General features: G+C 39.8%; 2 protein-coding genes across 2 annotated transcripts in view; both read right to left on the bottom strand.

Annotated features, from left to right (window-relative positions):
- Window positions 1-4,365: 4,365 nt before the first annotated feature.
- On the bottom strand, window positions 4,366-5,991 carry LOC137070759 (leucine-rich repeat and coiled-coil domain-containing protein PF3D7_0703800-like). The gene is made up of 2 exons (XM_067438218.1): window positions 5,935-5,991; window positions 4,366-5,847 (listed from the first exon to the last, which is right to left on the bottom strand). Exons 1-2 carry the CDS (start codon window positions 5,989-5,991, stop codon window positions 4,366-4,368), a joined length of 1,539 nt encoding a protein of 512 aa, XP_067294319.1.
- Window positions 5,992-6,118: 127 nt separating this feature from the next.
- si:ch1073-220m6.1 (SLAM family member 6) overlaps window positions 6,119-16,690 on the bottom strand; it is an 11,011-nt gene continuing 439 nt past the window's right edge. Inside the window, exons 2-6 of the mRNA XM_067452057.1 lie at window positions 13,659-13,955; window positions 13,325-13,570; window positions 9,535-9,686; window positions 6,656-6,811; window positions 6,119-6,564 (exon numbers count right to left, since the gene is read on the bottom strand). Coding sequence (XP_067308158.1) covers window positions 6,400-6,564; window positions 6,656-6,811; window positions 9,535-9,686; window positions 13,325-13,570; window positions 13,659-13,955 — 1,016 coding nt within the window. The 3' untranslated portion in view covers window positions 6,119-6,399. The remainder of the gene's footprint in view (window positions 6,565-6,655; window positions 6,812-9,534; window positions 9,687-13,324; window positions 13,571-13,658; window positions 13,956-16,690) is intronic.

Raw genomic sequence — 16,690 nt, 5'->3', positions numbered from 1 at the left:
GTTCATGGTTAGTTCATGTTAGCTTATGCATTAACTAATGTTAACTAATACAACCTTATTGTAAAGTGTTCCCAAAATATTTCTGTCTAGAGTTCCTAATGTCCTGTAATGTCAACTTTTATACAGTAGTACTAGTCAGAATTTCAACACCAGGCATGCATCAAAGGGATGTTAATACTTTACTAGAGTAAAACTACTGTAAAACAACATACTGCAACGTATAGATGATGGGAAATATGGAATGATTTACTATCAGATATTACATATTTTAAGTTTTAAAAAAAGTTTTTTTAAATCTTTAAAGGAACATTTAATGGCACAATAGTAACTCGATAATTTTTATTGACTTTTTATTGTAGTGGATTTAATGTAGTTTTGTGTTTTGTACTTGTTGGGATAAAGGAAGAGTATCCACTGCCTGGGTACTGGCTGATGGGGATCCAAATAAAGAAATGAACTTGGATCATAGATGAAAAAAGAAAATGTAGAATTTGTAATGTTTTTTAGCAGTCTTGGCTCCTCAGAGTGTGTCCATGCATATGTGTCAAATTTGTTATAAATATCTCATTTCATTTTGAAGTTCTAGACCAGGGGTGTCACTGTCCTGAACTTTAGCTACAGCTTGCCTCAATAGACATACTCGAAACTTCCAGACAGGTGTGTTAAGATCTTGATTAGCTGGTAGAGGTGTGTTTAATTGGGGTTGGAGCTAAACTCTGCAGAACTGTGGCCTTCCAGGAGCAGGATTGGCCACCCCAATATAGATAGTTACAGTATATTTATGAGTATAAAAATGACCCATGGGCAACATTGATTGGATTTCACTTCCTATCATAGTATTGACATTTGGACATTATTGTTTAGCTATTGACCTATGTTATTAAATTTCCTTTGGTGGTTTTGGCTCATTTGGACTAGCAGTTTTGAAGATAATCGCAAAAGTTCTGTAAGTGCTAAATTACACTATTACACAAACCATAAGGCAAAACCTGCCATGTTTGTGATTGTTGGACTTGGCAAGGATTCAGGAGTATAAGGAGGTGACTTCTGTGAAAAACACTGACTTTAAACTTCTTAGGCTACTTCAAGGCATTGTGCTGATGATGCAAACTATGTTTTTTGAGATACGCCAATGTTCTCATAGACGATATGGCACACTGGACAAAGGGACTGCATGCCACTTATCAGATTAATGGTTGGGAGTGGTTATAGTCATTTTCTATGACATTTTTTCCTCTTACAGCGCCACCAAGTGGACAATCATCGCAATTTTCAAATTTCAAGTGACCAAAGTTTGAGCTCATAGACATGTGAGAAGTTTTGCAAAAATATCTCTTTCCATTCACAAGTTATAGTCATTTTCGTAAAATCGGCCCTCAACACTATGAACATTTTGGTTCCCCTTAGCGACCATGAATCATAATTATTATTTTTTTTTCATAATTATTAATAGTCTTGCTCCAAAGAACATTTCTACAGTGTTTTGGTTCCAATCAGGGAAAAGATGTGGGAGAAGTTTACAAAAGTAGGTTTTCAAAAAAACAAAACTTTCTTGAAATTGGCGCCTGAAGGGCGAGCCAATCCGAGGCATGCGTTTTGTCCGTCCCGAGCCAAGGGTTCCAACGATATAAGACACTTGAGCCCACGCCTAACGGTTAAGGAGTTATGAGCCGTTTCGTACTTTTGCTCGCTGTAGCGCCCCCGTCAGGCCGATCGGGGCGTGCCTCGGTGACGTAGGTAGTCGGTTTGAGTACCACCAGCCCTGAAAGTTTCAAGTCTCTACGACTTACGGTTTGGTCTGCCCGATCAGTTTTAGATGGAGAATGATGCATCATGGGAAAATTGACAATAACAATAGGGTTTCAGCCCTTCAGGGTCGAACCCCTAATTAAAAGGGCATAAAAAGAGCCTTAAAAAGCCTATTTAAAAAACTATAGGGTCTCAGAACTTTGAGCTGCTGGTTGCAAAAACTTTATCAAGCGTTTTGACATGCCCATCAAAACGGGGGGGGGGGGGGATTTTCAGCTCATTTATCATGGGAATGTGGTGTTTTTTTAAACCTTTTAAACTGTAAAACCTCTACCGATGGCCCGATGTCCGTAAAAGTTTGCACGCTTCTTTAGGATAATATGGCGCACGTGCTCAGCCGATTTGGTGATGTTTTGCGCAGGGCAGACCCTTTTTCGGTCATTTAAAGGTCATTTTGCACAGAATAATATGGAGCATTTTTCACCTTTATAAGAGTTAAAGCACCATATAGTCTGCCAGCTTCTTTAGGATCACATGACGCATGCGCACGCGATCGGGGCATGCCTCGGTGACGTACCACCAGCCCTGAAAGTTTAAAGTCTCTACGACTTACGGTTTGGTCTGCCCGATCAGTTTTAGATGGAGAATGATGCATCATGGGAAAATTAACAATAACAGTAGGGTTTCAGCCTTTCAGGCTCGAACCCCTAATAATTTAAAAAAGCAGTTGAAATGTTGAGACTGGTAAAGTCAGTCAAGGCCAGTTTTTCCTGTTAGTGGCCTATAAAGTTAGAAGGTCTAAAGAAACCGTCTGCAGTGTCTTCTCTTATCTGCATTCATCTTACATTACTGTCATAGTATTACAGAATTATGAATACTATAAGAAATAATAGCAAAACATTAGTAAATATTCAAGAAGCCAGTTCTGGAGTTTAATCCTGTGTGTCATTTTAATGCATTATCCTCTCGTTGTCCAGCAGATGTCAGCATATAGAGATGGTTTAGATGTTTCATGTCATCGTGTGATAGTTTTTGATTTGAACATGTTTTAGTGTCTTCTTGTGATATTTTCTGTGTTACTCTTCTCTTCATACCTGCACTGTTTGAGCTTCAGTCATGTCAATAAAATAGTTTTAAGTGGTTTGTGTCTGACCTGTTTAACGAATGATCACTAATGTTGAGCTCTGGCTCCACAACAGTGGAAGATGCCGCTCATTTACACACCGCACCTTTAAAATATGTCATTTTTAAGTCAAGGTAAAGGGCTGTTTTTTAAATTATTCTAACTTAGCTATTTGAATTTCTTATCTGGTTTACCAAAGCTAAATGTGAACTTCCTGTGTGTGCTGTCTGTAAAAACCACATCGGTTTCATTATATGTGGAAATCTCTAATCATACACCTTCATCTGGAACTCATTTTATAACCTGAAAAGTTAATATCGTCCATACATGAAATGAGTGCAGCAAATAAATAACAGATGAGCAAAAACGATTAATAAGCAAATGCCTTTATTTTACAAAAATACAACTTTAATTTTACATAAAATGACAATATTCTAGCGCCATTTCCAGTCATACCTGTCAAGTATCCCGTTTTGGCCGGGAAAGTCCCGTATTTTACCCTTCTTTCCCGCCGTCCTCCCGTATTCGTATTTTCCCGTAAATTTCCCGTATTTTAAACTGCGCTATTAAAAAATAATAATACCGGAGTAAAAAAACAAAACAAAATTTTTTTCCAATCTGAGCTCTGTAACTAGCCTCGCGATAACTTCCATCTGCACTAGCCTACAGGTGGCCGTTGTCGCGAGGTTATAGTGTGTGAGGTCAGATGATGACGAGTGACAACGCGGGGAAAAACAAAACAGACCCAGAGACGGATGATGGACGTAGCTAACGATAGAGACGGAAGGCACTCCTGCCAACAAACCCAAACCCTGTGTAAATACCGTGATCAATGGGACAGCGAATTTAATTTTCTGAAGAGGAGCAGGTGGGGGACAGTCACGCGTTTTGTAAGTTTTTTAAATGCGTCTCATCATGTGCGACAGCGGAAGATCTTTTAAAGTGACAGTAATCACTTATAATGACAATGTAAAGAACAAAAGTAATTGCTCACTAAATACTGTATGCTCTGCTCTTGAGTAAATAACTTCAGTAACGTTACCTTTAATAAGGATTAATCTATATATAATTTATAACTTATGCAGTGCTAACTGATAACAATTTATGTAAATTTCCCACTTGAGAAGTTGTTATAACAACTGTATATATACAGGTAGGAAGAGCACAGGTACAAATAAAATGTATTATTACTATTATGGGTTTATGTGAGGATTTAACCCCCCCATCCCGGATTTTGGTACCCAAAAGTTGACAGGTATGTTCCAGTGATGAACGAACTATGGACGATATGTGCAGTGATTTTTAACATTTGTTCCATGACTCAATATTTGGACAAATTTTCAAAGATTATGACATTATTACACAAAATAGAAATTAAAAATGCAAAAAGTAAAATTGCTGGATTAAACATGCTACACAATGAGGCCACTGGACAACAATACAGGACTGTTTTCATCGCACACACTCTTAAAAATAACGGTTCTTCATTGGCATCAGCGGTTCCAAGAACCTCCTTTAAAATCCATGGAGCCTTTCCATTCCACACAAGCTTCTTTTAGAATGTTCTGATCAACTGAAGGTTCTTTTAGAATGTTCTGATCATCTGAAGGTTCTTTTAGAATGTTCTGATCAACTGAATGTTCTTTTAGAATGTTCTGATCATCTGAAGGTTCTTTTAGAATGTTCTGATCATCTGAAGGTTCTTTTAGAATGTTCTGATCATCTGAAGGTTCTTTTAGAATGTTCTGATTATCTGAAGGTTCTTTTAGAATGTTCTGATCACCGGAAGGTTCTTTTAGAATGTTCTGATCATCTGAAGGTTCTTTTAGAATGTTCTGATCATCTGAAGGTTCTTTTAGAATGTTCTGATCATCTGAAGGTTCTTTTAGAATGTTCTGATCACTGTAAGGTTCTTTTAGAATGTTCTGATCTCCGGAAGGTTCTTTTAGAATGTTCTGATCACCTGAAGGTTCTTTTAGAATGTCCTGATCATCTGAAGGTTCTTTTAGAATGTCCTGATCACCTGAAGGTTCTTTTAGAATGTCCTGATCACTGTAAGGTTCTTTTAGAATGTTCTGATCTCCGGAAGGTTCTTTTAGAATGTCCTGATCATCTGAAGGTTCTTTTAGAATGTTCTGATCACCTGAAGCTTCTTTTAGAATGTTCTGATCACTGTAAGGTTCTTTTAGAATGTTCTGATCTCCGGAAGGTTCTTTTAGAATGTTCTGATCATCTGAAGGTTCTTTTAGAATGTCCTGATCACCTGAAGGTTCTTTTAGAATGTCCTGATCACCTGAAGGTTCTTTTAGAATCTTCTGATTATCTGAAGGTTCTTTTAGAATGTTCTGATCATCTGAAGGTTCTTTTAGAATGTCCTGATCACCTGAAGGTTCTTTTAGAATGTTCTGATCATCTGAAGGTTCTTTTAGAATGTTCTGATCATCTGAAGGTTCTTTTAGAATGTTCTGATCATCTGAAGGTTCTTTTAGAATGTTCTGATCATCTGAAGGTTCTTTTAGAATGTTCTGATCATCTGAAGGTTCTTTTAGAATGTTCTGATCATCTGAAGGTTCTTTTAGAATGTTCTGATCACTGTAAGGTTCTTTTAGAATGTTCTGATCATCTGAAGGTTCTTTTAGAATGTTCTGATCACCTGAAGGTTCTTTTAGAATGTTCTGATCACCAGAAGGTTCTTTTAGAATGTTCTGATCACCTGAAGGTTCTTTTAGAATGTTCTGATCACCGGAAGGTTCTTTTAGAATGTTCTGATCACCTGAAGGTTCTTTTAGAATGTTCTGATCACTGTAAGGTTCTTTTAGAATGTTCTGATCACTGTAAGATTCTTTTAGAATGTTCTGATCATCTGAAGGTTCTTTTAGAATGTTCTGATCACCTGAAGGTTCTTTTAGAATGTTCTGATCACCTGAAGGTTCTTTTAGAATGTTCTGATCATCTGAAGGTTCTTTTAGAATGTTCTGATCACCGGAAGGTTCTTGTAGAATGTTCTAAACTCTGGAAGGTTCTTTTGGAATCCAACGATGGTTCTTCTTTTGACGTCACACCCTTATATAAACGCCCAACTCAAGAGCAAAACAAGGCTTTCCTCCTTTGCCTGCCATTCATTAATGAACTAAGACAGCTTCATAACACCAAATTCAATACACACCTCACTGATGATGCATACTCTATACAAGCGAGCAGATGGATACAGAATATAAACACAATGCACAGTTTCTCCATATAAAACCATTATAAAGAAACTGCGTAATGTGTTCATATTCTGGAGGTTTTGCTCTCCGGGTCACATGACTGGAAACTATGACTTGCTTTGCTACAAAAGTCCCCTTTTTGAACCTTTATTTTTAAGAGAGTAATGCAAAGTTTCATAAAAAATATCCGGCAGCATACAATGTATATGACCATATAATGCTTAACTGAGCCGACACATCTATCCGGTGATAAAAAAAGTAAAAAGCACACAATGTGCAGTTTTTCTGCTGTGGTTTAAGTCTCTGGTGTCTGGCGTGTCATATCTCTCCCAGTTTGCAGTAAACCGTGTTTATTTGTTCCGAGTCGGGTTCGTCTGCCTGGTGTACCGTCGCTTGTACTTGAACAGTTCTGTCGGATCCGGCTCGCTGTCGCTCCTGGTTATCTATCATCACCGTCACACTGTTTACCTGACGGACCTTGGGCTGAGAAAGACACAAACCAACAAAAGTCAAACTGAGTTTCACTGCGTCTGCTAATATGAGGTAAAAGTTCAGACCTAAAGGCGTAACACACATGTCGTGTCGGAGTGTCATAGATGGTTCCTTCTGCGCTGCTGTCAGTGTGGTTTCCTGGAGGATTCTGGGACGCGACTGGCTTGTTCACTGTGCTGTAGATGGTTTCATGATGCTGTTCGATCACCGTATTCCTGGCTGTGACAACATGACTGGACTGATAAAGAGAAAGAAGAGAACATTTGTTTTTAATGTAAAAAAGACTAAAGAGATGATGACCCAAGAGCAGTGAGAGATCGTGCTCCTGTTATAATTGGTGATAGTGGGATTGAGCAGGTCAGCACTTTCAAATATCTTGGTTTTCTACTGGATGGTAACCTAATAATGAATGATCATGTGGACTATTTAGTGCAGGCGACTGGCCCAAAGGGTGTTTGGTGTAAGCAGGGCAGTCACGGGCGTCTTTTAATCTGCAGTTCTAGAAAGTATTATCAGATACAGAATGGCTGCATGGTTTGGTGGTATCACAGTCCAACCAAATCCAAACATCATAAAAACAGTGATGAAAGCGATAGGCCAAAAATACGTGCCTTCTTTGCAGTCCATCTACGAAGGCACTGTTTCTAGATTGGCTCATAGGATTGTTGAAGGATTGTTAACGATCCCTCTCACATTTTATTTGCCGAGTATGAGCTTCTTCCCTCAGGCAGAAGGTACAGAGCTTACAGACAGCGGCGTAGCACCAAATTTTGGGCCCTGGGGATAAACCATCTTGCTGGGCCCCCGTACCAAATACCATAGTCATACCAATGGGTGGGGTATTGCATTTTTATCATTTAAAACGTAAAAAAAAAATAAGCCAAACTCTGATTAATGTATAACTATATATAGAAAACTGACTTCTAAGGGCCTCCCCTGCCTCGGGCCCTGGGTACTCGGTACCCTTTACTCCCCCAGTCCGACACCCCTGCTTCCAGATGGAAAACTAACCGACTGAAGCTCTCCTTTATTCCTACATCCATTACTCTGCTTAATAAAGAGGCCATTCATTTATTTGATCTTATATTCCTGCACATTCTGATCTGCTCTCAGGGCCGGCCTTTATTTATTACTTATTCATTCATTTTTGATCATGTTTTTTTTTGTAGATTAGTTTTAGCCGATCTCAGGTTTTATTTTTTATCTTTGCTTAGAGCCAGTTGATATTATTGATTTGACATGCAGCATTTGTACAGATTGTGTATGGTTATAATTGTTTATGTTGTGTATGTTGTACATTTACTAGTGATGGGGAGTCGACTCCAAAAGAGTGGATTCCTCGACTCTGAATAGCCCCAGGGTCGGGGTCGACTCCAGTACAGGAATCGACTCTCGGTGTCGACTCTGTTGTGTGTCCGAAATCGCTCTATTTCACTGAATCTCTCATCTAAAGTGCATGGAAGTTGAGTGCACAATAAGCAAGGAGGGAGTGAAATGAAGCGAGCAGCGAGGTAATACACTGACGTCGTGTACACCGCGTCAGAGAGCTGTCGCAGAAACTGTCACACATTTATTTGAGAGCTTCTTTTAGAAATATAAAAAACAATCACAGAGACGTTAATTTGTAATTATAGGCTTCCTCCATGCTAGCTTTAGTTTATAGCCACGAAATAGCCACGAAAGTCATCGCTAAATTAGACTAATTTGGATGGCCACGCTAAAAGTGTGCGGTTTTAATGAGAGGAATTTAGGACTTCGCATTTGGAAGAAATATTTTAAGTGTGTAACAACAGCAATTTTGTCTGATTTCTAACCCTGTATTGATGTAAAGATAACGGAGTCGAGGAGTCGATTCCAAAGACTCCCACAGTGAGAGTCGGGAATCGGAGTCGACTCCAAAAAACCGGGAATCGAACACCCCTAACATTTACGTATGTACTTTTGTTGTTTATCTGTGTACTGTATGTTACTGCTGCTGTGGCACTACACCCAGTGGCGCCACCAGGGGGTTTTTAAAAACATGTCGAGCTCGCATCCACAGTTTGAACGCAAGAGGATTTCCAGATATAGGGTTGAATAGAAAAAAAGGTGTCATGAGTGGGTCTGTCCAGTAACTTAAGATGAACCTAAGACAAACTGCACAGTTTGCAGAGAAGCATTTCAGTGTCTCAGACTGTCTGACTGAAAGCATGCGATGACAGACACATCCGAGAACTAAAGTTAGGCCTATTGTTTTTTTAATGGATAATATAATATAATATTCCATACATTATCAGAGCTTGGCAGACTTATTTTTCTAGACATTAGAGCGGTTAATTAATATATTATAGCCCAATTAATGTTATCAATTTATCATTTAGCAGTTTGACATTTAAAAAATATTTAGATTAAAATGGGACAAATAATTACATAATAATATAGTCATAATAGTAAATTAATAAAGAGGATTAAACATTTTTGAATTTCAGATTTGTCAGTAAAGTGGTTACTGGTTCAGAATGACTGCTTAAAGAGACAGTGCACCCAAAAATGAAAAATCTCTCATAATTTCCTCACCCTCAAGTTGTTCCAAACCTGTATGCATTTCTTTATGTAGAACACATATGAAGACACATTCCTACCATGGAAGTCAATGTTGCCCCCAAAGCAAATATTTGGTTACAAACGTTCTTCAAAATATATTATTTTATGTTCAACAGAACGAAGAAACTCGTACAGGTTTGGAACATCATGAGGGAGAGTAAATTATGACAGAAATTTCATTTTTGGGTGAACTGGTTTCTAGTTTTGGTGTGCCACCCCAAGATTTTAAGTGGCCCCATCTGGCCACCCCTATGAAAAATTTCTGGAGGCGCCACTGCTGCGCCTAAGAAAAATTTCCCTTTGGGACAATGAAGTATATTTGACTTGACTTGAACAGACGTGAGATCGGCAGTCTCCGAGAGAGAGTTAGACCGGTACCTGCGGATGAACTTTTGAAGTCTTTCTTTTCTTCACAATTACTGCAATCAAACCCATGAGCAATCCCAGCGCGACACCGACCCCAGCGGCCACGGCGATCCAGAAGAGGAGGGTCGGTGGAGAACGCACATCTCTCTGGAGCTTTTCATGACCTGAAGATGAACAGACACATTCAAACGTTATAGAAAGAGAAATCAAACGCTATTTTATAATGTTAGTTTTTTAACTTAAATTAAATGTAAAATAAACCAAAATAAAATGTTATTTTACATATCGAAAATGTTACATATCAACAAAACAACAACAAAACCACTATTTACCCTAGGAACACCCGACCCGGGTTTATTTAGGATGATGGCATGTAGCTTATATGCTATACAGCATATAGTTCAATACCTAATAATAATCAATAATTTCTGAATATTTACTATCAGTCTTTATTCAAACTTTTTCTCATGGTTTTTGAAAAGAATTAATAAAAGTATAGAATATAATAGCGTAGTGCTAATAGGGGCTTATTAAATTGAAGTGTGACAACATGCCCCGCCTGCTCATCTGGGATTTAAACCCCGGCTCACGTCTTCTGCTGTTAGATCAGCATTAAAGGGGGGTGAAATGCTGTTTCAAAACTAATGTTGGACGTTTGATGGAGTATTTCTGTGTCAAAAATACTCCTTCACGCGCGTGCGTGACTAGACCGAGAGAGGAAATGCACGCCCATAAACACTCTCTCAAGGTGCAGATCCAGTCGTCCGTGAACACTTATGTCGCGCCGCGCTCCACTTTATTCCTATGGGTGACGTCGAGCGACTTCAACACTTCAGCACAGCATTCCGGGAAGGCAGCGCTGCATTTGAACCGATTTGAACGCAGAAATGACGGGAAGCTTCACAACATCGCTTCAGTCGCGTCGCAAAGTGGATTTCCACCGTCACTGCTGTCACAGGACTTCACCAAATCAACAGTTACCAAAGAAGTGTGTTTTTGACGGAGCGGTCCCAGCGATAAAGGATCGCGGTCGTGCTTTAGAAGCAGGCGGCGAGTAAAACTGCTTCAAATGTCTGAGCTGTTGTCTATCGTCGCGTGAGTAAACATCAGTAAACGACACGATCGGGTATAATGTTAGTTAATTTATCAATGGAGCATGCGATCTATGCTGTGTGTTTAAATACATTTGTTTAGCTGACCACTATAGGTGTCAGTTTGTTTATTGTAAAACCACCCAAACATAAACCTAGCGTTCTCACAAAGCGTGCTTCGTCATTCAAAGTAGTGATGTGTCGTTCATGAACGATTCGTTCATTTTGAACGAATCTTTATTATGACTCGGGACTACCGAGTTGTCTCAGATAGTGATTCGTTCATTTTGTGTTGACCGCGCATGCGCATTACGCAACATATGGCCTCTGAATGAGCTCTGAATCTCCGAATGATTAGTTCTTTTGAGTCTCGGGTTTGAGTCTTTCGTTCTTCCTGTTAGTCCCATAGAGTCTATGCTGTCAATAACGGAAACAGAAAAGATTAGTTCTTTTGATCGAGTCTCGGGTTTGAGTCTTTCGTTCTTCCTGTTAGTCCCATTGAGTCTATGCTGTCAGTAACGGAAACAGAAAAGATTAGTTCTTTTGAGTCTCGAGTTTGAGTCTTTCGTTCTTGCTGTCAGTCACATGCTGTGTGTGTGTGTGTGTGTGTGTATATATATATATATATATATATATATATATATATATATATATATATATATATATATATATATATATATATATACACACACACACAGTTGATTCAAAATTAGTCTAATTGAATTTGTGATGTTAGACTTGAATAGTCAATATATTTCCCATGTCTGATATTAACTGAGAATAATATAAAAAATAAAATAAATAACTACGTGCTTTTTACTAAAAAGGTTGTGAACTTGTGGTCTATACGGTGACAAGTCACGTGACAAAAGAACGAACGACTCAAACCCGAGACTCGATCAAAAGAACTAATCTTTTCTGTTTCCGTTATTGAAAGCATAGACTCTATGGGACTAACAGGAAGAACGAAAGACTCAAACCCGAAAGACTCGTAAGAACTAATCATTTCTGTTTCCGGACCTGTGTCACGCACGGTCCGGGCGGCCCAGCCCCCAGATCTGATCAGAGTCAGACACAGACGAGTCGACAGCTAACGTCTCGAGGAGCTCGAAGACACGAGAGGCGGAGAACAAACGTGATAAATATGAAGTTGCAAGAGAAAGAATGTTTTGGATCAGGAGGTGAGGTGAACAAACAGAGACTGCAATAGCCTGACCCAACAACTAATCAATTAATTAAACATTTCAGTTTCTTATAATTTGGCTTTGGTTGCTGTACCCTATAGTTTATTTGTATGTAGTTTTAAAATGTAATCAACATTTTCACAAGTACTAGATGTGTTGGGCTATTTAACATGTCATTTTGGTGAAATGAACGAAATGACTCGAAATGACTCGAAAAAAGATTCGTTCATTTTGCTGAACGAGACTCAAAGATCCGAGTCAGTAAAATGATCCGAACTTCCCACTACTAATTCAAAGGCGCTAACTTACGCCATTTTTTTTTTATACACTATCTGACGTGCAAAACCGTTTTGCTTGCTACTGCTAAGGTTTAATCGCATACAATAGTCCATAAACCGAATCATGTCCTCATAAACTGCGAGTAAACACACACAAATGTTGACAGGCCACTAAATACAGTCCATACCACAGAGACGGATGTCCTGCTGCTGCTGTTTCTCCTGTTCAATTTATTTCAGCCTCCGGATCTGATTCTGGATCATTATCTGTATTAGCTGAATCTGATTGATAGCCATAGTTTATTAGGGTAAAGTTTTCTTTTTCAGCCTTGAGGGCGTCAGCTTTCAGAAGCTCTCATGCAGTAGCTGCGCTCGTCATTCTTTAGCTCCGCCCACTCGATACGCCTCCAGCCGCTCGGTTTTTTCCCGAAAGACTCGGTACAGCCATATTTCTTTTATAAATATAATAAAACTAAAGACTTTTCGGAGATATGAAGGATGCAATACTACTCTATAGGTACTCAAGATTGACTGAAACTGAGTGTTTCACCCCCCCTTTAAGAACCATCTCAACTGTTAAATAACAGATATAAGATTACAATAATATCAGATTTGTGATATTATTTTAAATAAACAAAAAACAGATTAAATATAAAAGTAAGACATTTATGGTTAAATAAATGTTCAGCATTTTTTTCTCTATATAGTGTTGATATGGAAACTATACATAAAGTTTCTTCACCCTGGCATGTGTGGAAAGTTTTAAAACCTACAACTAACCCCACGTTAGGTTGTGTCCCACGCTCCTGTAAAACAATCAACCATTTTGTGGTGCCAAAAACATCATCCCAACAGTCAACCAATCAAACGCCTCCATGTTTGCCTTATTAAATATTCATGCAGTCAGTAAACACCACAGAAACTTCAGCATCTAGAGGAAACAGTTATTAACTTCAGACAGTGATATAAACAAACACTCCTCCGCGTTCCGGTTTTTCTCTCATCAGAAACCAAAGGGGATTCACCGCGGTTCCACAGATATGACAGCTAGTAAAACACGTTGCATGACGTGCTTGCTATTAATCTCATAAGTGCATTAACTCGGGGTTTACAAAAGTGTGAAATATAAGGGCTGATTATTAGTCACTAATGATTATTATTATGAGTGTGAAACAAAAACCAAGTGTGTGGTATCCTAAGTGCTAGACAGCGTGAAACGCGAACCAGGATGAGCATTGGGTAAACTTACACATGAAGTCTGAAGTCTGAGAATGACTCTTGCTCACGTGGTTGCTGGCGTGGCATCTAAAGCCGCTGTCCAGCACAGTGAGGTTGATGTTAATGGAGGACAGAGAGGAGTGTGTCTCCGCACACACACTCCGGTCGCAGTCATACGAGGCCCAGCTCCCGTCGACGGAGCAGTTCACTGCGGCCCCACACAGTGATGAATTCACATCATGGGGACTCACTTTGATTACAGGCTCAGAGACGGTGTCTGGAAAACAGCAGATGAGTGAGAGAGTGAGATACGGAAGTGTAGATCATGCGTGTAAATGAAGATGAGGCGGATGGATGGGTCTTACTCTCTACTTTAAGGAGGAAGGCAGCCAGCTGTTTTGTCTCCCAGTCCGTAAGGGCCTCGTATAGTCCGCTGTCATTTTCCTGAAGGTTGTGTATGGTCAAAGAATAGTCTGATTCTAATTCCATTTTTTCCTCAAAATTAGGGTTAACTCTTTTTGAGTTTGCAAGTAAATCTTTCCTGTCGAATCGTCTCCATACGACATCAGCTATCTGATGTGACTGATTTCTGGAGCTGATGCTCAGATGGATTGATTTTCCTTTCAGTCCATAATGATTCTGTTGGCACTCAGCAGCAAAATCTGCAGGAATTAAAATTTTGTTTAGTTTCTTCCTATAGTCGTATAGTGAACCAATGAGAGCAATTGTGCAATTATGACGTCTTCCTGTTAATTTGCATATTTTAAGCAAACGAGAGATTCAGCCTAATTTCTTATTCTAATTTCTGCCCCACAAGTATGCAGTGGGTAAGGAAAGTATTCAGACCCCCTTCAATGTTTCACTCTTTGTTATATTGCAGCCATTTGCTAAAATCATTTAAGTTCTTTTTTTCTCATTAATGTACACACAGCACCCCATATTGACAGAAAAACACAGAATTGTTGAAATTTTTGCAGATTTATTAAAATAGAAAAACTGAAGTATCACATGGTCCTAAGTATTTAGACCCTGTGACACTCGTATATTTAACTCAGGTGCTGTCCATTTCTTCTGATCATCCTTGAGATGGTTCTACACCTTCATTTGAGTCCAGCTGTGTTTGATTATACTGATTGGACTTGATTAGGAAAGCCACACACCTGTCTATATAAGACCTTACAGCTCACAGTGCACGTCAGAGCAAACGAGAATCATGAGGTCATAGGAACTGCCTGAAGAGCTCAGAGACAGAATTGTGGCAAGGCACAGATCTGGCCAGGGTTACAAAAAAAATCTGCTGCACTCAAGGTTCCTAAGAGCACAGTGGCCTCCATAGTCCTTAAATAGAAGATGTCTGGGACGACAATAACCCTTCCTAGAGCTGGGCGTCTGGCCAAACTGAGCTATCGGGGAGAAGAGCCTTGGTGAAAGAGGTCAAGAAGAACCCAAAGATCACTGCGGCTGAACTCCAGAGATGCAGTCGGGACCATCACTGCAGCCCTCCACCAGTCGGGGCTTTATGGCAGAATGGCCCGATGGAAGCCTCTCCTCAGTGCAAGACACATGAAAGTTTGCTAAAAAACACCTGAAGGACTACAGAATGGTGAGAAATAAGATTCTCTGGTCTGATGAGACCAAGATGGAACTTTTCAACCTTCATTCTAAGCGGTATGTGTGGAGAAAACCAGGCACTGCTCATCACCTGTCTAATACAGTCCCGACAGTAAAGCATGGTGGTGGCAGCATCATGCTGTGGGGGTGTTCTTCAGCTGCAGGGACAGGACGATCATCTTTCCCTCGATTGCGGCCAAGTACAGGGATATCCAGGACGAAAACCTTCTCCAGAGTGCTCAAGGCCTCAGACTGGGCCGAAGGTTCACCTTCCAACAAGACAATGACCCAAAGCACACAGATAAAATAATGAAGGAGTGGCTTCAAAACAACTCCGTGACTGTTCTTGAATGGCCCAGCCAGAGCCCTGACTTAAACCCAATTGAGCATCTCTAGAGAGACCTGAAAATGGCTGTCCACCAACGTTTACCATCCAACCCTGACAGAACTGGAGAAGATCTGAGAGGAGGAATGGCAGAGGATCCCCAAATCAGGTGTGAAAAACATGTTGCATCTTTCCCAAAAAGACTCATGTCTGTATTAGATCAAAAGGGTGCTTCTACTAAACACTGAGCAAAGGGTCTGAATACTTAGGACCATGAGACATTTCAGTTTTTCTTTTTTAATAAATCTGCAAAAATGTCAACAATTCTTGTTTTCTGTCAATATGGGGTGCGGTGTGTACATTAATGAGAAAAATATTAACTTAAATGATTTTAGCAAATGACTGCAATATAACAAAGAGCAAAAAATGTAAGGGAGTCTGAATACGTTCCGTACCCACTGCATATACAGTATAGTGAATCAATGGAGAGGAACTGAGTTTGAACAGCACGTTTGGGAAACTGTTCAGCTTGAGCTCAACTGAAATAAAAACTGCTGCTTTGTGGCTTTGCGGCAGTAATTCGGCTACAGGTGCAGCCAATCAGAGAGCAGTTTAGAAGTGCAGAACTTGACATTTCAGTAGAAAGGTTTAGGTTAGTGCCATAAGGTTAGTGCCTCTATGTAAAAAAAATAGTTTATGATACATTAATAAAGCATGAAAACATGACATTGTTTAAACCCTTTCCAATAAAAAACTGTAAAACTTATTTGGTTTTAACAAAATTATCTTCAAAATAAAGTATCCTGAAAAAGGAATGACTTTATGCACTGTGTTTGCTGTGTTTGTGTCAGGCATAACATTATGACCACCATGGACACCCTTACTGGCCTGCGGCTATGCCGCCCCATACACAACAAACTGAGCTGCTCTGTGTATTCTGACACCTTTCTATCAGAACCAGCATTAACTTCTGGAGCAGTTTGAGCTCCAGTCGCTCGTCTGTTTGATCGGACCACACGGGCCAGCCTTCACTCCCCACGTGCATCAATGAGCCTTGGCCGCCCATGACCCTGTGGCCGGTTCTCCACTGTTCCTCTTGGAGCACTTTTGATAGAGACTGACCACTGCAGACCGGGAACAGCCCACAAGAGCTGCAGTTTAGGAGATGCTCTGACCCAGTTGTCTAGCCGTCACAATCTGGCTCTTGTCAAACTCGCTCAAATCCTTACGCTTGGCCATTCCTCCTGCTTCTAACACATCAACTTTGAGGACAAAATGTTCACTTGCTGCCTAATATATCCCACCCACTAACAGGAGCCGTGATGAAGAGATCATCAGAGTTATTCTTCAGTGTCACATGTCCCTTCACAAATCATTCTCATATACATATGACTTGCAGACGTGTTGGTTCAGATGTTTGCGAAATCTTTGATCCAGGATTCTTTGATGAACTAAATAATT

The sequence above is a fragment of the Pseudorasbora parva genome, chromosome 1 (assembly GCF_024679245.1).
Source record: "Pseudorasbora parva isolate DD20220531a chromosome 1, ASM2467924v1, whole genome shotgun sequence".
NCBI lineage: Eukaryota > Metazoa > Chordata > Actinopteri > Cypriniformes > Gobionidae > Pseudorasbora > Pseudorasbora parva.
The sequence above is the reverse complement of the archived record's forward strand: the minus strand, read 5'-3'. Positions and strand labels throughout refer to the sequence as shown.